This window comes from Crocodylus porosus, unplaced genomic scaffold (genome assembly GCF_001723895.1).
Source record: "Crocodylus porosus isolate Cpor-Errol unplaced genomic scaffold, CroPor_comp1, whole genome shotgun sequence".
NCBI classification, from domain to species: Eukaryota; Metazoa; Chordata; order Crocodylia; family Crocodylidae; genus Crocodylus; species Crocodylus porosus.
In genome coordinates, this window is record NW_017728910.1 from 22,874,235 (window position 1) to 22,900,720 (window position 26,486).

The 26,486-nt window shown below is 47.7% G+C and overlaps 1 protein-coding gene across 2 annotated transcripts in view; it reads left to right on the plus strand.

The window, feature by feature from the left end:
- ABCC5 (ATP binding cassette subfamily C member 5) overlaps positions 1-19,491 on the plus strand; it is a 66,971-nt gene extending 47,480 nt beyond the window's left edge. For both annotated transcript variants that reach the window (XM_019532839.1, XM_019532840.1), the window contains exons 18-30: positions 383-567; positions 2,836-2,982; positions 3,257-3,386; positions 4,137-4,290; positions 4,396-4,524; positions 6,286-6,472; positions 7,472-7,561; positions 10,054-10,243; positions 11,155-11,314; positions 13,094-13,172; positions 14,298-14,411; positions 15,553-15,717; positions 17,908-19,491. In XM_019532839.1, coding sequence (XP_019388384.1) covers positions 383-567; positions 2,836-2,982; positions 3,257-3,386; positions 4,137-4,290; positions 4,396-4,524; positions 6,286-6,472; positions 7,472-7,561; positions 10,054-10,243; positions 11,155-11,314; positions 13,094-13,172; positions 14,298-14,411; positions 15,553-15,717; positions 17,908-18,009 — 1,832 coding nt within the window. In that variant the 3' untranslated portion in view covers positions 18,010-19,491. The remainder of the gene's footprint in view (positions 1-382; positions 568-2,835; positions 2,983-3,256; positions 3,387-4,136; positions 4,291-4,395; positions 4,525-6,285; positions 6,473-7,471; positions 7,562-10,053; positions 10,244-11,154; positions 11,315-13,093; positions 13,173-14,297; positions 14,412-15,552; positions 15,718-17,907) is intronic.
- The last annotated feature ends 6,995 nt before the right edge of the window (positions 19,492-26,486 follow it).

Genomic DNA, 26,486 nt, shown 5'->3' on the forward strand with positions numbered 1-26,486 from the left:
CCTCCTTTAGTTTATGACTTTGTGAAACAATAAAAGTTTTAAATTGAACAGGTCTGAGCCTGTGCTTAATTCAGTCCTATATAATTCGGCATCGAGCTCCCACAACTGGGACCATGTAAGATTAGGGCTGACATACCTTTGTCTGGGACAGTTTAGATAGGCACGGTCCTGCCTTGAGCCTCCTAAACTGGTCTCTTTAGGTTCCTCCCAGCTCTGGTTTTTCTAGGGTTTGTCCATTAAATACAGGACAGTCTGTCTACTGCTGTCCACATTTTAGTAGACTAGCACAGGAAAAATGCATTTGACATAAGCCCCCAGTGTAAATTTTTATGGGCAACTTTTCCCTCGGTCTTTCTGATCTCCCCCTTTTTGTCTTTTATAGGTCAACTAGTGCAGTTGGAAGAGAAGGGCAAAGGCTCTGTCCCCTGGTCTGTTTATGGCATCTATATCCAGGCAGCTGGAGGCCCCTTTGCATTCCTGATCATCATGGCATTATTCGTGCTGAATGTGGGAAGCACAGCATTCAGCAACTGGTGGCTGAGCTACTGGATCAAGCAAGGCAGTGGAGTAAGAGGACTATCCTCTTCTAAGCCTCTAATGGGGCAGGGAGGGGATCACTTCCTTGGGATTGTTTGGGATGAGTCTAAGACTAACAGCACTTCATCAAGGAGTCTGCTTGCATGGGTTCCCCAGGCAATGATCTGAAAGAAGCTCTTCTTCAATTTGGGAAGGGGCAATGACCTAGGAGAGTTCCAAATGTTTTTCACTGAGGTGTTTAGATTATGAGTGTACTTGGAAGCCAAAAACACATTTTGGTGAGTTGAAAATTTTCACTTGAGTATATGAAATAGCTTGGGCAGTGCATGAGGGCAAGAGAGCTGTAGATGAAACCCGGCTGGCACTCAGCATTCTGCTGGTAAGGACTTCGGTGCATCCTATCATGTAGAATTCTTCTCTGAGCTTCAGTGGAGATCTCTCGGGGTTGCCTCTGGTCAAAGGTGTGACAACATGTGCTGAATGAACCGCAAGAAACTTGGTCAAAAAAATTACAGGGAGCACGACCCTGGAGCCTTGTTCTCTTTTTTTAAAAAAAAATCAGCTGAAGGAGAGAGAAACCAAGTATTTGCACAAGAGATAAGGCTAGCAAAGATTAGGAGGTGCTTAGATATATTGGAAGACAGGAAGATACAAGGATCAGCATAGTAGAATGACACATAAAAATTACTGGTTACTGCGGGGGGGAAAACCCTGTATTTAATAAAAAAAAAAAAAAAAAAATGAGTGTTACTAGCCCAGCCACCATAGGCGTGTTTGTGTAATTATGTGAAAAATGGGATGTTTGAAATTACTAAAACATTTGGTAAGCAAGTCCCAGGTAAAGGTGTAGTAAACACTGAAGAGTAACATGTGTGGGACAGAAGACTAGAGATTTATTTTTTTAACCACACAAGTATTTGGGAGGCTGGAAAACAGTGGCTTTTACCATTATTTAAAGAGATTCCAAGAAAAAAGGCTGGACATTACTAACCTGTAAATCTAACATCTGTGCTAGGAAAAGCTTTTTGAGATATTCATGTTTGCTGAAGGGTAAATTAGGAAAAACGCAGTTCACTTAGGTAGATTTGTGATGATGTGATTTTGTTTGTTAAATGTTGTTTAAAATAAGATTTCAGAGAATGCCTGGGTATTTAACATGGGTATCAGGAACGTCCATAGGTATAACCATTAATATTGGAAGGAGTGAAAACTTCATGCTTTTGGGTTCAACCCAGTCTTTAATTTTATCATGGCTGTGGATCAGACCTTGAAGGAGACAGCTGGTAACCATATACATTCATATGTGCTGTGGCGGGGGGGTTGTACCTTCTCTTGAAGTCTCTGTTGTCTGGCCACTGTCAAAGATGCAGGACTAGACTACTGGGCCCCTGAATCCAGCCATTCTGGTAGTTCCCGTATAAAGCAGGAAAGTAGATTATTACATCTCCTTGGACAAAATTTAACTTGCGATTGTGCTGCATAAACACCCCTGATATAGTTAGAGGGATACGTTGAAATGGCCAAAGGACTAGTTCAGGACTGCGTTAGGAATGAGTGTGTGGCTCAGTCTGAAGCTTGGGACCTGCTGGAGCGCTTTTCTACAGTCGCTTGGTGCAAGCATTGCATTGATTGAGACAACACAGTGACTTTGTGTCATAGTTTTAATTCAAGATAATAAAGTAGAGGGAATATTTGATACTCGGAGGGTTAGCGCTGGAAAATGAAGTGTCATGTACCTAGGCATGTAGTAGTGCACTATGGTAGAAACAACACTCAAACTATCTAAAGCCTAGACGGCATTGAATTACTAAAGGGGGGAGAAAAAGGGATCTGGGTTTATTGACAGATCCTATTTATAAGCTAAATACTCAGTTTGGCATGCAGCTGCAGGAAATGTGGCTTCAGCCAGCCTTCCTTTCAAGAGGGAGGCATCCTTGTGTGCGTTTGTGCAGTGCCTCATATAATGGGCACGAAACCTGGCTGAGGGGTACTGTGAGACCTGTTTCAGCTGAGGTGAAGTCATGCAGCATTAATGAATGTATGCAAAACAGCCCAAAGTCAAAGGGGCCTTAGCTTTCTCTTTGAGAGTTGCAAATCACCTTTTTGGGAGGCGTTGAGAAGATTTCTGCTTCGGATCATGTTTCTGTTTGCCATTCCAAATTGGCCATCGGGGCTTTAAAACAAAATTTAAAATAAAATGTAATGAAGCTTTCCTTAAGAATTCCTCAGGCGTGTTAGGCCTTCGGGCCTGCTCCTGTTTTGAACAACCGTGTAACTGACCCCTTGGGTTTTACCCAGAACACCACTGTGATGTTGGGCAACGAGACGGTTGTGAGCAGCAGCATGAAAGATAATCCTCACATGTCCTACTATGCTGGCATCTATGCGCTGTCCATGGGAGTCATGCTGATTCTGAAAGCTGTTCGTGGCATTGTCTTTGTCAAGGTAGGTGCCAAGGCCCCTTTCCCCCTCCTTCCCGTTTGCTGGGGTCCCAGATTCCTTGTTTTGGTTTTAATATGTGAGGGGCTTTGTTCATCTTCAGGGCTTCCATTAACCCATCACCCGGGCTTACCTCCTTGTTCATTGTTAACTTCCCTCGAGTCGCTGGCTTTCTGCCACTGTGTGGCAGCATAAACCCAGTGGCTGCTACTTGTAGATGTGGAGAACCAAATGATCATTGTGGTGTTAAACACAGTAACCCGCTGTCTTGTGTTACCAGGGAACGCTCAGAGCTTCCTCCAGGCTCCATGACGAACTCTTCCGAAGGATTCTGCGTAGTCCCATGAAGTTTTTTGACACCACGCCCACTGGGCGGATTCTCAATAGGTTCTCCAAAGATATGGATGAAGGTATGGCCCTCTGTCTGCAATGGTAGGGCAGAGTCCTCCTTCCTGCTTTTGCCTCACTGGCTGCAAAGAGGAGGACATCCCACAAGTTTGAAAAGTGGAAGTCAGCAGTTCAGTAATGAGGGTTGGGCAACAGGCTGCCTTCTGAGAGTGGAAACCCCCCAAATCTGACTATTTGGATCAAACTAAAATACAGCAAGCCACTTTCTTAGGTAAACACAATGCATTTGGGCTGGCAGCAGCTAGCACTGGGAGTGCCCTGTTGTTTTTTTTTTGGGGTGGGATTGAACTCATTGCCTTCTTTGGTATTTGCTCTTTCAAAAGCAAAACCAGTATTCACTTTTTGGTGCAGTAGCAGCTTTTTACTGCTTGGGCAGAAGGCTGGTGGGGCTTGAGAGCTCAGCATGGCTTGTGCTGCAGGAGCTCCATTTTAAGTCCTGACGCTGCTGGTTGTTAAAACCTGCCACGTATTGTTCCCACTCAAAACTGCTTGTTAGTTTTTAATGGAAAGTGACAAGGAAAGACTGATGGCCATTGTTACAGCAGAGGCCTCCCTGGTAGGTAGGAGCATTGGAAGATTGTCAGTTTGTAGAAGACAAAAACACCCATAAAAGTATAAGATGTTACACCTTAAAAAAAAATTTAAAAAGTCATGGAAAGCAGTATCCCTGCAGATAGCAGGATCCAAACATCATACCTTATTCAGATTGTTTCATTTCACATTCCACAAATCTCTCTCTCTCTCTCCTCCAGTTGATGTTCGTTTGCCATTTCAAGCTGAAATGTTCATCCAGAATGTCATCCTGGTGTTCTTCTGCGTGGGGGTGATCTCTGGGGTCTTCCCATGGTTCCTGATGGCAGTTGGGCCCCTCATTGTCCTCTTCACAATCCTGCATGTTGTGTCTAGGTAAATGCAACAGTGCTTGTTAATAAGGACATTGTGTGCTTCATGTTGGTATACTGCAATATGGATGGTTATGAGAATCATTGAAAACTGTCCCTTGTCTTCCAGAGTCTTTATTCGTGAGCTGAAGCGCCTGGACAACATCACACAGTCCCCGTTCCTATCTCACATTACATCTAGCATACAGGGTCTCTCCACAATCCATGCCTACAACAAAGGACAGGAATTCCTGCACAGGTCAGCACAGTTGTTCAGCTATGAGTTCTTTATCAAGAGACAGGGTTGGCGTGAATCAGTGTCTTGGGATCTGAAAACCTTGACAGCTGGCTTTGTGACCGCTTCACCACCACCTTCTGTTAATTTCCACGCCATGATAGATCAGAGACTTAATCAGTACCCCAAGCCTTAGGAAACATCTCTTTAAAATTACTGTGTCTACTCTCTTAATTCTGAAACACTGTAGATTTTATAGGAAACAATTCGAAGCTGTTGGGTTTCTCCTGGAAAATGCTGTCCAGTTAGCGTAGCAAAAAGTTGCTGTTCTGTGGATTTGAATCTGCTCCCTATGGCTTTTTTGTTGCGTATGTAAGCTTTGTTCTTGGCCTTCCTTTCATATGGCTTTAGGAGCAAGAGCTATTGTCACACTTGTAATTACAAATTTTCCAACCAGGCCAGTGCCCTGCTGGAAAGCGAGTGTAACTCCAGGATGTCACCCTCAAACTTGTATCTGGAGCAGGATGTTGTTATGTGCTCCACAGGTTGGTCAGGGTTTCCACAGTTGCAGCCAGGTGAGGTTTTTAGGTGTCACTTGTACAGTAGGTGGCCACATCCAGTGTGTATCCTATTAAGGGTCCGCATGCTCCATGGAAGGTTGAAGCCCAGTTGTTGCATTGTTGGATCGGAGACAAGGTGTTTATTTGGGAAAGTGTTTTCTGCCAAAGCTTTCCTCCAAGATTCTTCAGCGTTGTGGTGTAGGAGGTGCTTGGTACATGTTCAGAAAGGTTTTTGTGAAATCATGTGATGAGTTGGGAGATCTTGAAGGTCTCTGTGGATGGAAAGGTCTGGTTTATTGTTGATGCGCATTATTTCTCTGTATGTTGCTGCATCCCATCATATAGAGGGAGGAGTAATGTTTGGAAGTGCTGATAGCCACTGCACTGGAGTTGATATCCAAGTTTCAGAGAGAGTCCTCATTGCTGAGTAGAGTTGTGTGTTGATGAGTTCGGTATGTTGACTTGAGGCCCAGCTGGGTGCGCAGTGCTTGGCTGTTGAGAAGCTCCAGGGCTATGGCATAAGTTTGGAGGGCGGCAGTTTTTTGCACCACAGCTTGTGCTGGTGAGCTTTTGGATGATGTTCAGTCATGACAGTCTTTCAGAGGTGATGATAGTAGGTTAGGGAGCAGTCGAAGGTCACCCCAAAGTAGGTAGGAGTCGGGTTGTGATGCATTCTTTCTCCACAAACAGTGATGTTGAGGGTGTTATGTGCCTTGCAGTTTGTCAAGGTGGAATGCGGAGATGATGGACATGGTTGGATTTGGCCATAGTCTCTACTTACGGAAGTATTTAGCCATTACTGATAAATCAAGAGTTCAGTGTGGCTTCAGTATCCTGAAAAAAAATTGCTTGTGTGGTCAAAGCAATAGCATTGGCATAGATACATTTCTGCAGTTATGTGTAGGACATATCACTTATATGTAGATGTTACAAAGTGTCCGTGCCAGAATACTACCCTGTGAGAGGCCATTGTTGAGTATTCTTGGAGAGCTAACCTTATCTTGTAGGTTTGTTTTTGGTTGAGGAGATCCACAAAGGTCAGTGGGTTTCCCACATTCATGAGTCACAGGATAAAATCTGTGAATCCCTTCCTTGTGACTGTTCTGTGTGGTAGGCAAGAATCGAGGCTAGTCCATCCAGATATGTAGATTCCCAAGTACCAGTCTCCAAGCTTCAAGGGAGATACCACTGCCCCTTTGTAAATCACTCCCTTATCTGCTTCCAGGTACCAAGAACTGCTGGATGACAATCAAGCACCGTTTTACTTGTTTAGCTGTGCCATGCGCTGGCTGGCCATCCGACTGGATATTATCAGCATTGCTCTCATCACAACCACTGGCCTGATGATTGTCTTGATGCATGGGCAGATTCCTCCTGCCTATGCTGGGCTTGCCATCTCTTATGCTGTCCAGGTGAGGTCTTCTCCTTCCTGAATCTCTAACTCGATTGCATTTGAGAGCAGGCAGCAGCAATAATAATATCCCGGTAAAAAATTTCCTTAATGCAGCATTGTGGGAGGGGGGAGAAAGATTGAATCTAGTACTAATGAACTAGTAACCCTGGGTCTGGCCATTTCTGGGAATTAAGGCGGCTATGCAGGTGCTTAGGGATCAGGGTTTTAGTTAAAGTGGTTCCGGGACAGTTGTTCTAATTAAAACAGCTCACCTTTGCATGGATTAAGCCGCTGTACATTTCAGAATGGTTGCAGGATGTTTTAGGTAAAACATCCAGCAAGGTTTAGATAAAGCATCTCTGTGACCATTTTGAAACATGGGGGCTAAATGCACCTGATGGTGAAGCGATGCTGGAGTGTTCCAATTAGACTGTGGGGCAGCCTCGATTTTAATTGTCTGCTCTAACGCGTTGTAATTAGAACGCAAACGGGCATGTCTGTAGGCACCCTAAGTAACAGGTTGGGAGGAATTGTGTGCCGGGAGTTGGTTATTAGAAATTAAAGGATACAGTAGAATGTGTTTGGACCTTTGTCACATGACGCATTTTATTTTCCAGCATATTTTGTAGAGCAGTAACACAGCTTGCTAACCAAATCAGTGTCAGTGTTTTCTGGCCTGACAATTCATGCCTGTAGAGCTTGGGTAATGTTCCATTGTTGGGGGGTTTCTGCCCCCTTGTGGTGAGATGGCACCAGATGAAGAGCTCGTTACTGACATTTTAAATGTCTACCTATCGGACACCTACTTTGGGTACTTAGTTGTCCTGCTGACTCTTCGGGTGATCCATGGACAACAAGGTTATTTTCAAGGATTAAACTGTCACAGACAGGGTCATTTTACATCAAGACATCAAAGTTAATGTGGCATGCTGACACTCTTATATCTGCTAATAATAAATGAATCCAGTAAAACTCTGTGAAATGAATGATTCAAAACCTCTATTTTCTATTTTTGCAGTTGACAGGGTTATTCCAGTTTACAGTCAGACTGGCTTCAGAAACAGAGGCTCGCTTCACCTCAGTGGAGAGGATCGATCATTACATCAAGGTAAGGCATTGATGCATCTCTCTGTTTCTTCTGCATTTCTTCACTGCTGGTCCTGTTTTCAGGGTGACAGGGGAGCTGGCATGTCTCCACTGACACCTGTTTTAGAACAGAAAATAAGATCCTGAAATTGCAAACACCAGTGCATATTCTTAATAATGATTTCTTTACACCGAGCATGCGCTTAAATTCACAGAATTGGTGCCCCCAGATCCGTTTGCTTGGTAACGAAACTTAGTGTCTGGCAGGACTGAACCCTAATAAGATATTCAAAAGTTGCAAGGGTTTGCAGTAGAAAGGAATGAAACGGGGGGGGTGCGCGCGCGCAGTGGGGTGAAGGGGCACTATGGGAATCCATGGCAGTATTTTAGGGCAGTGTCCCGTCTCTGTGTGGTGCTCTTTCCCAGACCAAATGGGACAATTTTTTTTTTTAACCCATGGAATTTCACCCACTTGATTGTGCTGCTCACCCTGTGCCCCGTGCTGCTGTCTCCCATTAAGAGTCTTGCTTTCCAAGCAGCAGCCATCTGCTGTAAACATATGCACTCTGAAAAATGAGGAGTTCTTTTTTGCTGAGAACTTTGACAGCTGAAAGGAAGAAGGAGTTGGGACAGCTGATGTGTTCTCCTTGCAAGTGTGAGAAACTTGTATTGCTGAATGTATAGCGAGTTGCTGCTGCCCTCGCCAGCAGTAACTCCTGTTCCACAGCTTTGTCTGTGCTGCAGTGTGGCTTGAGTGGCTGTCAGGGAGGAGTGGGCCAAGAGAAGCATCTGAATTGCTGCTTTTCTTCCCTGGCCCATGAACACTCTTTCTACCAGGAGACTCAGATCTTGCCACCTCTTTTGGGCCTTTTAAGGAGTAGTAGAGAGCACTTGACCCTGAGTAGTTCAGCAAACTGCTTTCATAGAGATGTCATTTTGGCAGCTCCAGGCTCCAAATCTTATCTGCTGTCCTGCACTGTGCATGGAGCAGGGAAGGAAACACTGATTGTGAAGATGCACAAAGAAACCTGAACTCCTGCAGTCACTGGGAGGAAGTTTTATATGGTGGGTTACCACCCAAGCCATTTCTGGGATGTCCTGTGGAGGATCTAACTGGGCAGGGGGGGTGGGGAGTATATATCACAGCTAAATCGTCAGTGAAAAAACCCTGCTTGTTAAGGGTGTTTCTTGTACATGTGGTGTGTATTGTCCTGCCTGGCTCAGCACTGAACAAAGCTTCTCTGGGACTTCTTCCATGCTTGGCTCTGGAAGTGTGCTATGAACTGTGTTTTTTTTGTTCTGTAATAAAAGGATATTTGACTTTTCCTACCATTACATACCCCAGCTTCTTGCTGCCGCATAATTGGCATTCTACATCTTTTGTCATAGCAGTTCTGATTGTTGGGGAGGCTGGACGTGTGTGTGTGCGCCTGCAAGCTAGAAGATGCTCTGTGCTGCCAGCAGTTCCTGTTCCTAGGAAGTCCAGGATTTGGCTTCTTTCAGTGGAGGCACCAGGCTCAAAGAAATGTGGTGCTGTTGTGTTAGGGCAGTTCCCCCCTCCGAACATTATGTAGCTTTCGAAAATGCCAGCTTAATCTCTGCTTTCCAGTAAGGGGCAGAGCTGTGGGAAGTGGCAATTTGCCACATTTTAAACTTGCGGCAGATGAACGGGTCTCTCCAAGATTGCATCTGTTTTTCAGATTTTTCTGTTTAATGTGATACTACCAGTTCTGTAGCAAAGGTTCTCACATGAGCAGCTTGGAGTGCAGCAGTGAAGAGCAGAGCTGGATAGCTGTGTAGGTGGGCAGGGCCTGGGGACCAAACCTTCCAGGCTTTTGTATTTTATCCCCTTTGTACGTATTTCATGTGCACAGATGCTACTTGGCTAATAGTCAGAGCATACACATGGCCCTGCCATAGTAAACATAGGGAAGAAAGAAGCTTCATGGAACTTGGTAGCACTGCAGGAGAACAGTGATTTTTTTTTTGGGCAGTTTCTGTATTCAGCGGCTCTGCAATCTCCCCTCCGGCTCCCAAGAACTTGAGTAATTTCTGCTTGTTAATAGTGATGCTCCTTGGCTCTTACATAGGACATTATATCCCTGGGTCTCAAAGTGCTTCACCAAGGAGGTCACTATCATTACCCTGTTTTACTACAGATGGGGGAATTAACTTGCCCAGGCCTATGCAGTAAACCAGCAACTGAGTTGGACTTAAACATGGGTCTACTGAGTCCCTGTCCAGGGCCCTTTTTTATCCACTCAGTTGCACTGCCTCCATTCATAGCTCATGAAGGTGAGATTTGGAGCAGCATATAGGGCTGCCTATAGTGTGAAGTGCAGAGTACCACTCAGAGTTAATTACCAGGGCTCAGCCCAGCGTCCGAACTTGGCAAGGGAAAAAGAATTGTGAAAGTCTTCATCAAGAGGAAACCAGCCCCTGCTGCAAATGGCATTGAAGCGTTGGCCCATGTTCACCTTACTGGAAACTGTGTTATTTTCTCTTGTTCTGCAGACGCTTTCTCTGGAAGCTCCAGCTCGAATTAAGAATAAAGCTCCCCCTCTGGACTGGCCACAGGAGGGGGAAGTTGCCTTTGAAAATGCAGAGATGCGTTACCGGGAGAACCTCCCTCTGGTGCTCAAGAAGGTGTCCTTTACCATCAAACCCAAGGAGAAGATTGGTATCGTTGGGCGGACAGGGTCAGGTGAGGAGATGCTGTGTCCAGTCAGGTCAGAGGTTAGAGACTCAGGGATCTAATGGAGCAGTTCTTTGGTGTGAAACCCTGTGCATCACTGTGAAAAGGCTTCCCTGCACTTCCAAGGTGTTTGGACAAGCTGGGAGGTGCATAGGAACCGTTACTCACCTTGCTGTAGCTGTGGATCTTCCAAATATGGATTCCATTGAGGGTGCTCACATGTGTGAGTGGGATCCACAGAAAGACAGGGAAAGGATTTTGCTGCTTGAAAAGAGGGAGAGATCATGCTACTCCTCAGCTAACATGCTTTTATCACCTCTTCCAGCATTCAAATCAGTTGCACAGCATAGAATGCTGCCTTAAATAATCTCATTCCAGTTTCATTGACTTAATGGCAATTGCTAGGACCAATGTGAGGGCCAGATTTAGCTTGAATCATCTCGGGAGCGCTGTAATATGTAAGGTGTTCATCCAGACCAATGCTAGAGAAGACTGACAGCAGATGAAAAGTAGGTTTAAGAATTCCTGTTTCCAAATGAGCAATCGGTGGCACTTAGTTTAGAGCAGGGGTGGGCAAAATGCAGCCTGCCAGGCCATTTTATGTGGCCCATGGGACCCCTTAAAATATTTAGAAAATTAATATCAATCTGCCCTGAGCTGCCTGTCATGTGGCCCTCGATGGCTTGCTGAAACTCAGTAAGCAGCCCTCTGCCCAAAATAATTGCCCATTCCTGGCTTAGAGGCGAATCCCACCCCTGCCTGGATTGGATCTCCCAGCACTGCTTGGAGTAAACATAGGTTGACATTTTAAAATATTCTGCTTCCTTTAAACAAATTATTACTGTGCTTTTTTAAAATGCTCACTGGTCCACAGAAACTCCAGCTGATATATATATATTTTTTTCTTTCTCACCATCCAGGGAAGTCCTCTCTCGGAATGGCGCTCTTCCGTCTGGTTGAACTGTCTGGAGGCTGCATAAAAATTGATGGGGTGAAAATCAATGACATCGGTTTAGCAGATCTCCGCAGCAAACTCTCAATAATCCCCCAGGAGCCGGTGCTGTTCAGTGGCACTGTGAGGTTAGTAGGACCATTAGCAGTAGAGATGGGTAAGGGTGATTAGGTTGAATGGACTTATAGTTTCATAGTAGGAGGGACCTGAACAGACCATCTAGCCTGACCCCCTGCCACAGGCAGGAATGAATGCTGGGTTCACTAGACCCTAGACAGGTGATCATCCAACCTCCTCTTGAATTTGCCCATGGTAGGGGCGAGGACCACTTCCCTGGGAAGTTGGTTCCAGATTTTGGCCACCCTAACTGTAAAATATTGCCTTCTGATCTCTAACCTAAACCTATTCTCCATCAGCTTATCACCATTGTTCCTCGTCACCCCCGGGGGTGCTGGGGAGAAAAGGGCTCTACCTATCTGCTGTTGATCTCCCCTGATGAGTTTGTAGGCAGCCACTAGATCCCCCCTCAGTCTCCTCTTGCTGAGGCTGAACAGGTTCAGGTTCCTCAGTCTCTCCTCATAGGGCCTGTGCTGCTGCCCTCCCACCAAGCGGGTGGCCCTCCTCTGAACCCTTTCCAGGCTGGCCACATCCTTCTTGAAGCGTGGCGCCCAGTACTGGATGCAGTACTCCAACTGCGGCCTGACCAAAGTCGGATAGAGGGGGAATATCACCTCTCTGGACCGGCTTGAGATGCATCTTTGGATGCATGACAAGGTATGACTGGCCTTGCTGGCTGCGGTCTGGCATTGGCGGCTCATGTTCATCTTGGAGTCAATAATGACTCCAAGATCCCGTTCCGCCTCTGTGCTCTCAAGTGGGGAGCTCCCCAGCCTGTATGTATGCTGTGGATTCCACCTCCCAAGGTGCAGCACCCTGCATTTGTCTATGCTGAACCCCATCCTATTCTCATCTGCCCACTTCTGTAGGCTGTCTAATTCTATTTGCAGCCTCTCTCTCCCTTCAAGTGTGTCCACCTCGCCCCACATCTTAGTGTCATCAGCAAACTTGGACAGCGTGCTTTCCACTGCCTGTCCAAGTCGCTGATGAAGATGTTAAATAGTGCGGACCCGAGGACTGAGCCTTGGGGTAACCCACTGCTCACATCTTGCCAGGTTGAGTACAACCCGTCCACCACTACTCTCTGGGTGTGCCCCATCAGCCAATTTTTTACCCATCCAACTGTGCTGGCATCAGTGCCACAGTCACCTAATTTATTGATGAGGATGGGGGTGGGTCAAAGGACTGTGTCTGACTTGTTGGCTTGTCCAGTATTTAAATGCCTCAGACAATTAGGCTTCCTTACTCTGCAGAGGACTTAACTTTGTAGCATTCAGCAGGTCATCTCACCTGATCCTTTTGTGGCTTCCTGCCTCCTTCCTGTCCTATTCATGCTTTAAGTCTGTTTCTGACCTTGTGAGGGTAATGATAAGGTAAAAACACCTGATCTGTGAAACACGAGCCAAACCTGCAGAGAGCTGGGTGCCAGGTGCTGTTCTTAAGACTTTTCTTATCTGTTAGCACAACCATTCAACCTGCTGTTAACACAAGAACAGCGACACAACACATGCTGCCAAAAGCACATGAAATCTGAACTTGGGGAGAGACCCTCGGAGTTGGGAATGGTTATTTGGCTTAGGTCATTTTACATATGACCTCTGCTCTTTACTTCTTCATTGTACTTCTGCATCTTTGTGCTTTTTTCCCTTTTCTTGGTCATTTGAATTCTGGTATACCGGGAAGATCTGGTTTTCATGGTGTGAATTGCAGGAGGCCACTGTGAGTGTCACTGCAGTATTGCCCTTCAGTGTTGAATTGGTGAATGATTCCTGTAATGTTTTCTCCTGTAGATCAAACTTGGACCCTTTCAACCAGTACAGTGAGGAGCAAATCTGGGATGCTTTGGAAAGGACTCACATGAAAGAATGTGTAAGTATGATGCACGCTAGGAAGGGGGGCAGAAGCCAAACAAGGAGGGGAGAAAATGATGGAGGTCTCACCTGGATGTTTCACTACTACCCACTTCACCTGAAAGTCTTTGAAAGGGAAATGAACTATTTTTCTTCCTGGCTGTTTTTTGGAGAGCGTGCTTTGTTTTGTATGCTTTACACTGTAAACTCCTTGGAGAAGCTACCATCTTTCTTACTGTAGCACCTGGCACACTAGGATTCTGGTCCATGACTAGGTTCCCAGGAGCTAGTATGATATACAAGTCATAGGGGGAAAAAAGGCTGGAGGGGCCCTCAGGAGATGATCTAGACCATCCTCTGACTCGAGGCAGGATCAGTCCTGTCTAAACCACTCCAAGTTAGACCACTTCCCATGATGGAAATTCCACAGCCTCTTTTTAGAGGCCACATTCCAGTGTTTAACCACCCTCAAAACTACAAGCCATAGGAGTAATTGTTCTCCCAGTGATGGGATTGTGTGTGCATGAGGGCCTTTGCGTCTGGCCTGCTTCCTGGCATCAGCAGCAAGTCTGATTGCAGTGTCACTTGCTTTCTCTGCCTGTGGCTAGATTACCTGGCATTTGGGTGCCTGACTTGGATGCAGGATGTTTGCTCTCTGCACTTGGCAGGGAAGGCTGTCGGGAGGGTCTGTTCAGACTGCTGTGACTTTTGAAAGTACTGTAAGTTTTTTAAAATGAGGCGTGTTGCCTTATTTTAAGCTTACCTCACTCAACAGTCCTCTCCCCAAGTGATGTAGTTGTGCTAGTGTAGCCCTTCTGGTCCAGGAGTCCAGTGCCAGTGCACGGTAGCCTTTATCAAGTGCCAGAGCCATTTCAGCCAGGCTGTCTGCTAGGTGAGCAGGTCTGGTAGCTCTGTCTAGATGGGTTCTAGCCTAGTGCGCTCCTTAGTATGCTCCACTTCTCCTGAGGATGGAGAGGGCAGCATCCAGACACCATAGCAAGAGGGAGGTGATGAATGGAGCACTTGCCTGCCCTCGGCTGAGACTGAATGTCCATAGGATCAGCAAGGCCCCATCTCCTTCATGTGGTGGTGATGCAGCAAATCAGCGCAGTGGTCTAAAGCTCTTTGCCTTTCTGCCTTCCAGATTGCGCAGCTGCCCATGAAACTGGAATGTGAAGTGATTGAAAACGGAGAGAACTTCTCTGTGGGAGAGAGACAGTTACTGTGCATAGCCCGAGCCTTGCTCCGTCGCTGTAAGGTGAGTGGAAGAATGAGGGGGAAGCTCTGGGGAGAGGGTGGTAACTGCATCGTGGGACGTCTCCAGCTGGTTGACTTTCGTTTCACTGTATCCTGAAATACAAGTTCAGAAATGGAAGGTGGGACCATTCTGTGCTGCAAAATATTAAGGCTTTTGCTCCTGGTGGAGAAGCTCAGTATTATCAATGAAGCAAAACCTTGAGAGAGCTCTGGTCAGTCCAACCCAAGTGGAGTTTGAAGAGGACCCTGCTCCTTGAAAAGAGCCTTGTACTAAATGAGCCTTGAGGCCTTCCTGTCTGCCTCTGAGGAAGGTTACTTCCATCAGCCTGGTGACTCTCTGCCCCACTCAAAAGCATCAGATTTATTGCAGGCTTAGAAGGCACCTAAGATCACCACTTCTCCCTGCTGCATTCTGTGTTTTCTTGTGCGTACCCTGCGTAGCCTAGCTAGTGAGATGCCATTAAAGACTAGTGTCTGCATGTGAGGAGAAAAAGAGGATGCCTGGGCTTTAACTGCTATTCCCTTGGTGTCTGTTAAGGAGCAATATTGGCTGACTCCAGAAAGGTGGCAACGCAGAGCCTTGGAGGGGAGTGTGGTGGGCTCCTCAGAGCTCTGCAGGAAGAGAAGAGTGTTTCCAAGTGGCAGGTCTCCTATGGACACAGGAAGCACAGACTAAGGGGACCAAGTTGCACAAAAACAGTTGAGGTGCTGTCACCTCTCTCCGGTCATGATGGGATGGGCTTGGGCTAAGTAAAGCTAGACAAAGCGAGAAGCTGAAGAATCTGTTCCTTTCTCAGGCTACATGTGTGAAATAAGCTAGAGAGGTGTGACTAGGCAGGCACCAGCATTAATGTCCTTGGAGGAGTGAACAGGTACACAGCCCCAGAGTGGTGACTTCCTTGACTCCTCTTGTTCTGTTGTGGTGTGTGTTTCCAAAGCAGTTGCATAAGTGTGGAAAGGGGAGTTGAATAGTGGGTCCTGCTCAGGTACAAGAGGCTTTGTCAGGGTTGTTAGTCATCCTGGTTATCATAGGAGTTAGGAAGGGAGGCATCCCTGTATCTCCAGCCCTCTGAGTGTGCTTCTGCACTGGAGTGAAGCAAGTTATCCAGGACATAAACAGCCTCCTTTATCTGCCCTTTCAGGTGCTGATACTGGATGAAGCGACAGCTGCTATGGACACAGAGACTGACTTGCTGATTCAGGAGACTATCCGGGAGGCATTTGCAGACTGCACTATGCTGACAATTGCTCACCGCCTGCATACTGTACTGGGCTCTGATCGGATCATGGTGCTAACACAAGGACAGGCAAGTGGCAGGGCTTTGCCTTTGTGGCCACAATCCTTGATGCAACCCGTTTGCTGGTGCTGATTGTGTAGCTGAGCTGCCATGCTTTTGGCTATGTATTCTTTCACCTCCTTGGTAATAAGGGCTTTTTTATCGGGACAGGTTCAAAGGGAGTGAAACTCTTCACCCTCCAGAGAGGTACCCCTCAGAAACAGGGTTGTAGGAGCTAGCTCATTACTTAGACAGCTTCACTGGAGGGTTAATTGCAACGGGGGGAAGAAATGCCTGCCTCCTCATTAGGGTTCAAGGCTTCTTTCCTTTGTGCAATCCTGTAATGATGGACAGAGCCCAAGAGAGAGCCTTTCAAGTTTCTACATAGGGGAACTGTAAATGGTAAACTCAAACCCAGGGAAACATTGCCAGGAAAACTGGAAGGGGAAAACCCATTGGATTCCACCTCGGTCCTGCTGCAAGATTCAATGTAGGTTTGTTGTCTACTGGCCACTCCCAGCATCTTGTCCAGCCTTGTTTGGACTATTCTAAGTGGCTCCCACCCCCACTGAGAGTTTGCTACCTGTGCATTAGTCTCTTCTCCAACGTGTTTTTTGTTTGTTTTTTTGTTTGTTTTTTCTTAATGTCTCCTACATCTGCTAGTTTTGTGTGCACATCCCCCTAAGCCATTCCTTTCCTGCCTTAACATACACAGCCACTGATGCACAGAGGCTGCTGCATATGTTGTGGATTGGGGAATCACTTGCTCAGCTCAGAACAGTCCTTGATGCTTGTTTACAGCCCTGTTTATTAGCGCTTCCCCTGGAGCAAACCCCAGTAGGAATCAGCAGAAACAGATCATTGGGAAACACGCATGCAATCCACAGGGGGCTTTTGCCAGACCCACGAGAGTCTTCAGGCCGGGTTGTGCCACCACTCACTTGTTATCTCCCTCTCGGTTTCGCTCCAGCACTTAGTCTTTGTCAACACGCCATCCCTCTGCTTGGATCTCCCATGTGTGTTCTCTTGGGAGGCAGGGAGGACGGCTCAGCTCAGGCTTGACTCCAGCCCAACCGCCTTCCTGTTTCCTCTGCTCCACACTCTGGAATCCCATTTGGCTCTTTTCCCTGGGAGCCTTTTAGCTTCTGGTGGGCAGCCAGTTACTTGCATCAGCTGGCCCAGTCCTCTGGGCAGACCTGTAATCAGGTCTTGCTGCCCGTGGCTGGGTAGTAGTCCCTGCCAACCTGCAGACACCTACAGCCTGGTTGGTGCAGGCTGCTGCAAGCCTCTGCCAGCTAGACTGTGTCCCTAATGGAAGAGTCAGGGTTTACTCTTGCATCCTGGGCTGCAAGAGAGCTGGGAGCACTCCCATTAACACTCCTAGCTGGCTCATGGATTGCTGCCTGGCTTTGGAGAGAGCATCCCCAGGCCACTGAGGCTAGAGGAACAGTTACTTGAAGCGCTGAGAGGCAGTTTGCTCATTCCTTCCTCTTGGTCTGCCTGTTAGAAAGATCAAAGGCCCAGCAGCCCATTGGGGTAGCATGGAGAAGGCGCACAAAGGAATAATAGGGCTGGTATCACGTCTAGTTACTTTTGACTCTCCAGCCTGAATGACCAGGTATCCACATGCAGCTGGGTTGACTGGAGTGGCCTTGGGCATGACTCTGTCACAGGCCTCAAACTCTACCTCTGGAGCCATAGCAAGAGGGTTTAACAGTTCTGCCATGGTGTCCCCTTCGCCCCTTATCTGTTGTGTTGTCATGTGGTGCCCTTTGGCCAGGGACTCTGCATTTCTGTCTCCAGGCCTTTGTACAAAGGAAGAAAAAATGGGACCAGTTTTATGAAGTGGAAAGGGGAAAAAAGAAAGGGGAGGCAAAGGGTTTGTCATCTCCCAATAAACAAACTGTTATTTCCAAAACCAGATGCCATTCGTAGACTGAAAGTAGGACCTAGAAAGAGGGGTGGGCATGTACCCCAGGGGTTCTCCTGCTGCAGGCTTCAGCCCACAGAACAGTGTCTCTGGCCCAATTAGCACCAAAACTCTAAGCAAATGGAGGGTGCCTTGTGCCTGCCACTATGGGGGTAGGCCACATTGCCGTGGGTAGGATTCCACTGGCATTGCTGGAGCGCCCAGATTCACTGCTATGACATTGCTGCAGCAGGCGCGCAAACCTGTTTTCTGCTGGATTTCACTCATGCGCTTTCACCTTGTGCTTTTAGGTAGTGGAGTTTGACACCCCGTCTGCCCTCCTGGCCAACGAGAACTCGCGCTTCTCCGCCATGTTTGCTGCTGCAGAGAACAAGGTTGCTGTCAAGGGCTAATATTCAGGACAAAGACACTTTAATTTGGGGGCTCCACTCCCTGCCTGTGGCAGGTCTGCTCCTCTTCCTCCTCATTCTCAAAGCAGATTATTGCCTTTTCATCTTTTAGTTTTTAGTACAATGTGTCAAGCTGGAGAGTTTTTAAATCCCTGTGAGAAGAAGACTTCTTCATGATTTTATTACTGTATTTATTCCATATTCATAACACTAAATTTTTGGTTATTAAATGCACTCTACAAATGGCTCAGGGAGCCATAGTTATAAATGTATCAGAGGCCTATAATGAAGCTTTATACATGTAGCTATATCTATACATAATTCTGTATATAGCCTATATTTACAGTGGAAATGTAAGCTGTTTATTTTATATTAAAATGAGCACTGTATTAATAACAGTGCATATTCTTTTCTATCATTTTTGTACAGTTTACGATACTGGAGATCCGGCTTTGTTCAGGCTGTATCGGACACCGTTTTGTCTCTTACAATTGGTCTTTTCATAGTGCCGGATTTTCCACGTGTCTGAATGGAAGTGAAGCTTTGCAGTAGTGTCCTTTAATGTCCCATCCGTGTTGTCTAGCGCAGGGGGAAGGGCTCTGTGGTATAACTATTGCATCGTAACTTATCCAGAAGGTTTGGAGCATCACCGATGCAGTGGCAGCAGCTGCTGCTGCTTCCCATGATGCTTTGCCAGGGTGGGGCGTCTATGATCTCTCAAGTGGTTTTGGGAGGTAAACCGCTTCCAGGTCACCTGAAATCCCACGACTGCACAGTGTCCTTAGTACTGTAGGAGAAATGCAGCAGCATTTCCTAAGAACTTGACAGGGTTTAGTTATTTTAACCCAAGCTCTTCCTGCTTCGCTGATCTGACTCTCACCCAGGATCTCGATGTTCATGGAATGACCTACAATAAAATAATCATCAGGTTCACATCCGTGCCCTGGGGGATGGCGATACAGTCTGTCTTTTCAGAGCTGCTCCAGCTGAATCCTTTATCTTGAAGCTGCTAATGCTCCTCACGGGTTTAGATTGGCTTTTCTTAGCAGATGTAACACGAACCCTTCAGATGGCTCATTTATACTAAGCTTATATAGTACTTCAGCCTTTCGTTTTCTCTCCTGCACAACTGTTATGGAAACAGCCCCCTACCCCAAGTCTTCTCTAACTCTAAACAGGTTCCTGCTGATCAGGGTGTGGCACTGGTGTAGAATATTGTTTTCTTACTGTAAAGAGACCTACCTCAGGTTACTGAGTCCTGTGTGGTACGTTACCATGCTCACTGTACACCATCCCTGTTTTATGGGACCAGTGGCCCGGGTGGGCATGGTTGCTCCTGTAATAGCTGTGACTTATTGAGCGGTCAGCGTTGCATGTCTTTGTCAACTTAGACATTTTGTAGCCTTAGCATGTTTGCAAAATGTCTCGTTGAGGCAAACATCTGAAGTGAATATGAATAAAAACTATTTTGGGTTTTATAAACTCCTTGTATGCAGCAGTTTCTTTGGAGGGTGTCGATCGTTCCTCAGTAGCAGGATCTTGGATGGTGTGGGGCGAGACCCATCGAATAGTTCTCTTGCTCTGGGATTTTTTTTATTTATTTAGACTGCTGCAGGAATGTACAAATCTGAACCTCAGTTTGCTTTCAGGACACCCATTTTTTAAAAATCTAGTAAGTTAGTTCAACGCTGTTTACTGTTAATATTACACATGTAAGTGAAGGGGTAAGTGCTGAGTAGGACAAGGATCGCAAGGTACCCCTTGTCTGGCATTAACAAGACGCTGAGCATTCCTGCCCAAGAGTGAGATCTGAGGAAGGTGGCAGCGCTTAATTATCCACTTCATTATCCTAAAGAGAAGCCTGCCCATGTTTTTTCAGTCTCATTCCAGACCCACAGCTAAGCTACCATTACCACAAGAAAACCACAGCTTTAGCAGAGCATGCTGGGTGTTGGTGTACAGATGAGCAGTGCTTAAAGCATCATTTGCTTCTTGTTAGCCTTCAGTTAAGCACACAAAGCTAACTGTGGAGGATCAGGGGCTAAAGTAGCCAATGCAGTAGCCTGCATTTGTGAGTCACAACTTGCCACAGTGGCCACTGTTACTTGGTGTTATGTTTAGAGGGCAGAGTGGATAAAGTCGATGGATCTGCTGCAGCTAGAGGGCAGGAGGTAGATTCCCCTTTCACGTAAGGTGAAGGGTAGCTGTTTAAATAGGAATTTGGGAAGAGGGGACACTGAAGCTATGAGGAAGATACTGGGAGTGAAATATGCAGGAGGTGTAGAGGCAGCTGCTGGGGTGAGAGGGGCAGGAACAGAGAGATGGGTCAACAGCCTGGATGAACGGGCAAGATGGGAGTAAGTGCTTGGATCATGGCACATGGAAGAAGAAAATGCCCACTTTTTTATTATTTAGTTTTATCCTGGCCATTGAGGGCAAACAGGCCTGGCCCCTCAGGGCCTGTGATTTACAGTCTAGCCTGGGGAGGAAGCATCAAGGGTTTAAGTAAGACTGAAATATCTTTATCCACAAGGCAACATGAGAGAGAAACTGAGGTTTTGCCAGGACTTGGATTCTGCTTCTGCATCTGCATGACCAGTATGAAGAGTGTCTGTCCTACAGGAGAGTAGTAAAATGATGGAACAGTAAGTCTTACCTGTCTCCCATGAGATCCTGCTCTAGGGCGGGATGGTGAAAACGTATCGTACATCAAGGGACGCTGAGTAACGTGGAGACTCAAAATCTGGGCCATGATGATGAAAAATAATTCTCTGCTTCATTGTACCTCTTGGTTGGATTCAGTTGTGTCAACCCTGTGACACACGTGTACACGGTCTGGTGGGTGGCAAATTGGCTTAGCGGTCACACCCTGAGAGTGGTAGTAGATGGGTCGGTATCAACCTGGAAGGATGTGGGTAGTGGGGTCCCGCAGGGTTCGGTCCTTGGACGTGTGCTCTTCAATATCTTCATCAGTGATGTGGGTGTGAAGTGTACTCTGTCCAAGTATGAGGACGATACTAAACTGTGGGGTGAAGTGCACACTGGAGGATAGGGAACGATTGCAGGCGGACCTGGACAGGCTGGAGAAGTGGGCAGAACACAATAGGATGCAGTACTACAAGGACAAGTGCAGAGTGCTGCTCCTAGGGCGCAAACATATCCAGCACATCGACTGGCTGGGAAGTGACCCTCTCAGCAGCACAGAAGTGGAAAGAGATCTCGGGAGTCCTAGTGTGCTCCGAGATAAATATGAGTCGTCACTGTGACGATCATCAGCAAAGCTAACCACATTTTTTCGTGCGTCAGCAGATGCGTGACGAATAGATCCAAGGAGGTGATACTTCCCTCTGTATGACATTGGTCAGACCACAGTTGGGAGTACGCGTCCAGTTTTGGCCGCCGTACTTCAAGAAGGATGTTGATAGACTTGAGAGGGTCCAGAGGAGGCCACTCATATGGTCAGGGGCTTACAGGACAAGCCCTATGAGGAGAGACTGAGGGACCTGGACCTCTTCAGCCTCCACAAGAGATGGCTGAGAGGTGATCCTCTGGCCACCTACAGATTCATTAGGGCGATACAGCAAGGGATCAGAGATGCTCTGTCCACCACAGCACCTCATGGGTAACCAGGAACAATGGTCACAAACTGGCAGACGGCAGATTTAGGCTAGACATCAGGAAAAACTTCTTCATGGTAAGGGCGGCCAAAATTTGGAATGAGCTCCCAAGGGAGGTAGTGCTCTCCACCGCTGTGGGCATCTTCAAGAGAAGGCTGGATAGGCATCTGCCTGGAACCATCTGACCCAGCGCTCTTTCCTGCCTAGGCAGGGGCTTGAACTCGATGATCAGTTGAGGTCCCTTCCGACCTAGCATCTATGAACCCCAGCAGCCCACTTCAGGCTGAAGTGAGTGCAGCTGAACCCGAGCCATACAGCAAACATTAGAACATTTCTTCGTGGGGCAGGAATATTTACTAGATGCAGGATGGAGTGGGAGCTTACCTGCTAAGGAGAAGGGGGAAGACTGAATCTGTATTTCGGTCAGTGTAACTGAGATTGGAATTAGGCTCCAAAAATTGCGCTGTTGTAGCTGAATGGAAACACCTACATCTGGAGGTCACTCAAGACGAGGCCCACTGGGCCAGTATCTCTAGTCCATGCTTCATCCTTGTTCTGGGCAGCCAGAAAGAGACCGAATAGTCTCAGAATGTAAGTGGTAATTGTGCCCTCTCCAGCTGCTGCAAATGTAATGAGGAGAAGAGGGAGAAGGTTGCAAGGTGCATGTGAGAAGGAAAGAGGAGGATGAGAATGGTTGAGGGCAGATGAACTGTGCAGCTAAGATGGAAGTGTTGAGAGAAAAGAAGAGGTAAGACCTGCAAATAGGATTGATCTGGCAGATAGAAAGTGAGGATAAAAAGGTGAGGCAGAATTGGGTCTTGGAATGGGGCAAAAAACATACTGCTTCTTGAGGTACTTTGCAGAGAATGCTAGTACCTGGGGGAAGGAAGGCAGAATCCCCTCGGCCATGGAAGAGCTGGCCCACATTAGTTTGTATTTAATCGCTTCATCCTGAGGTCACAAGTTGCATTGTCTTGTGAAGAGGTAGTTGGAGCCTTTTGCATGTCTGTTTTGGATAGGTCTTGAAAACATGGATGTTTGTCCTGCTCTCAACTTCAGTTCAAGTTTGTTACCAGCATTATACTAGTGCCAGGGCTCCTGCCTTAAATTGCTAAGCAGAATGAAACCTGGAGATACACTGAAAAGTCAGCCAGAAAACCCACCACAGGCTTTTGGAGCTTCCCTGAGGGTGTTGCCACATCTACTTCTGTTGTATCAAACCTGCTGTTCCATGATGAATGCTATTCTTGACCAATAAATAGCAGGGAGACTGCCATGACACGGCTGTATTGGACCAATTCAAATACAGTGAAACCAGCTGAAATACCTTCCTGAAAGCCATCCTGAAGTAGGCCACGGGCTGTCAGTGTTTAATTTATATCCAGCTCCAGTGAACCTCCCTCTTCACTTGTTCCTCCACAAAAACACCAAGGGAAAAAAGCGCTGTCTATTCAGGATAGAAACAAATGGTTATACAATATGTGGGGAGCTGGATAGCTCATGCTTACTTCTGTCCTGTCCCATGGAGGTAGCAGTTCATCCAATTTTCCAGCTCATCGATGAAAATATTGAAGTGCACCCTTAGCACGTTTGCAGATGACACCAAGCTGAGGGGAGTAGATCCATAGATTGTAAGGGACCGGAAGGGACCTCGGAAGATCATCGGGTCTGGCCTCCTGCACCAAGCAGTAAAGACAACTGGGGGTCATGCGACCCCGGCGAGGTGACCGTCATCTCCTCTTGAAGATGTCCAGGGTCGGTGATTGCACCGCCTCTGGAGGGAGCTTATTGCACAGTCTGGACACCCTGACTATGAAGTTTTTCCTCACGTTGAGCCTAAATCGATCTTCCAGGTGTCTGTGGCCATTACTCCTGGTTTTCCCTGTGGATGCCCTGGTGAACAGTTGCTCACCGAGCCCTTGATGTCCTCCCCTAGTGTAGCGGTAAGCTACTACCAGGTCCCCTCTCGGCCGCCTTTTCCTCAGGCTGCAGAGTCCCAGGTCCCTCAGCCTTTCCTCGCATGGCTTGCCTTTTACGACTCTGATCATACGGGTGGCTCTTCTTTGGACTTTCTCAAGCTTGTACACGCCCTTGTTAAAGTGCAGTGCCCAGAACTGGACGCAGTGCTCCAGCTGTAGTCTCACCAGTGCTGAGTTGAGCAGAAGAATCACCTCCTTGGCTTTGCTGGAGATGCATTGATTGACGGACCCCAGAGTATTATGTGCTCCGCTGGCTACAACATTGCACTGCCGGCTCATATTCAGACTGTGGTCTGTTATTACCCCCAGGTCCCTTTCATTCGTGGTGCTGGTCAGTTTGGTGCCGCCGAGCCTGTAGGTGTGGTGGGGGTTGCTTGTCCCGAGGTGCAGCACTTGACATTTCTCGACACTGAACTTCATCAGATTACGATCCGCCCAACTTGCTAGTCCGCCCAGGTCTGCCTGTATCTGTTGCCTATCTTCAAGCATGACCACACTCCCCCATAACTTGGTGTCATCCATGAATTTGGCCGGTGAGCTCTTCACGCCAACACCCAAATTGTTAATAAAGATGTTGAAAAGTACAGGACCAAGCACCGACTCTGCCGGGATACCACTGCCCCCTTCTTGCCGGGATGACACAGATCCATTCACGACGACTCTGGGTTCTGTCCTGCAGCCAGTTGCTCACCCACATGACTGTCTCGGAGTTAAGCCCACAGTCCTCCAATTCTCTCAAGAGTACACTGTGGGATATTAAATCAAAGGCCTTTTGGAAGTCAAGGTATACAATGTCAACCTGCTCTCTCGTGTCCAGGTGGCGAGTTACCTGGTCATAGAAGGAGATGAGGTTGGGAAGGCAGGACTTGCCTATGATGAAGTCATGCTGGCTGTCATTCCCAATCTTACCTTCTGCAAGCTTATCGCAGATAGACTCCTTGATGGACTTTCCTAGGATTTTCCCTAGTAGTAGATATGGTGGGGGGTAGGGCTAGGGTTCCGAGAGACCTTGACAAATTGGAGGATTGGATTGAAATAAATCTCATGAGGTGAAAACATCACCTGGTATCACACAAGAACCCCTGAGGTGATTTCCAGGCTAAATGGGAACTTCTTTAGTGACCTGGAAGATGGGATGTGGTGCACCCTCAGCAAGTTTGCAGATGACACCAAGCTGGCGGGAGTAGTAGATACACTGGAGGGGAGGGCTGGGATTCAGTGACCCAGACAAACTGGAGGATTGGGCCAAAAGGAATCTCATGAGGTTCAACAAGGACAAGTGCAAAGTCCTGCACTTGGGAGGGAGCAATCCCCTGCACCGGTGCAGGCTGGGGGTGACTGGCTGGGTAGCAGCTCTGTGGAAAGGACCTGGGGGGACAGGGGACAAGAAGCTGGACAGGAGCCAGCAGTGTGTCCTTGTTGCCAAGAAGGCCAACGACATCCTGGGCTGCACTGGTAGGAGCGGTGCCAGTGGGTCAAGGGAAGTGATTCTTCCCCCTATTCAGCACTGAGGAGGCCACATCTGGAGTCCTGTGTCCAGTTTTGGGCCCCTGCTACAGACAGGATGTGGACAAGAGAGTCCAACAGAGGGCAACAAAAATGGTTTGGGGACTGGGGCACATGCCTTATGAGGAGAAGCTGAGGGAACTGGGCTTATTTAGTCTAGAGAAGAGGAGACAGAGTGGGGATTTAATGGGAGCTTTCAACTCCCTGCAGGGGCACCAAAGAGGCTGGAGCTGGACTGGTCTCAGTGGTGACAGATGGCAGAACAAGGAGCACTGGGCTCAAGCTGCAGCAAGGGAAGTTGAGGCTGGATATAAAGACAAACTTTCTCACTAGGAGGGTGGAGAAGCACTGGAACAGGATACGCAGAGAGGTGGTGGAGTCTCCATCCTTGGTTTGCAAAACCCAGGTAGACAAAACCTTGTCTGGGATGCTGTAGCTGGGGCTGGTCCTGCTTGGAGCAGGGGGTTGGGCTAGATGTGACCTCCTGCAGTCCCTTCAACCCCCTTTGTCTATGATCTGTGATGCTATAAGCATAATTGTTCTCCTCCATCCAGAAATGACTATTGGAAAAAATAAGGCATGAAAAACTAGAGGTTGGAGTTTATGAATAAGGTGGTGCTGGTGGCACCTGAAGCTGACAGCCACCCTCTCCATGCTGCAGTGTTTCTGCGTGGTGACAAATGTAGGTGCCACCTCTTTTGCTTTATCGAGGGCCTGTCACAGCTACAACACAAAGGGTGTCCAGGTTTTGAAAATGGGACTGGGACTATTAATAAAATGGGAATAGGATTTGGGTAAGTAGAGGACGGAGCCAGTGATAGGAACACATTGTGGTGACAGGAGGGGAGCAGTATGGTAGCTGTGATGTCCAGGAAATACGTGAGAGGAAGGATTTGTTCAGTGACTTTTTTTTGTGGGACCAGCTACGTAGCGGGGTCAGACGCCAGACAGGAGGGCAGCAAGCCTCGTACCTACCCGCCACACCGCAGCTGTTCCCTGCAGCTGTCCTGTGACCCCGCTTCGTTTTGAGCATACCAGAGGAGTGGAGAGCAGCGCTTCCGACGACGCCCGGGAGAAAGAGGATCAGGATGGCAGCTACTTATTTTGGGGTGATGAGATCAAAGGCTCCAGGAGGCCTCGTAGCAGTTGCCAGGGGCAGGTCGGGGCAGCGTGTGCGGGCTCAGCCACGACTCGCACGTCCCTCCTGCCAGCCCTGGCCCGCGGTGGCAGGCGCGGAAACCCTCCTGTCCTGCCCTGCCTGCCAGGTGCGCCCAGCGCCCGTCAGGCCCTGGGGCCGGCCCGTCGGGACAACGGCCTCCCGCCCAGACACAGACCGACGAGGTGCCCGGCCGGGGCTCGGGCAGCCGCTAGGCGCCAG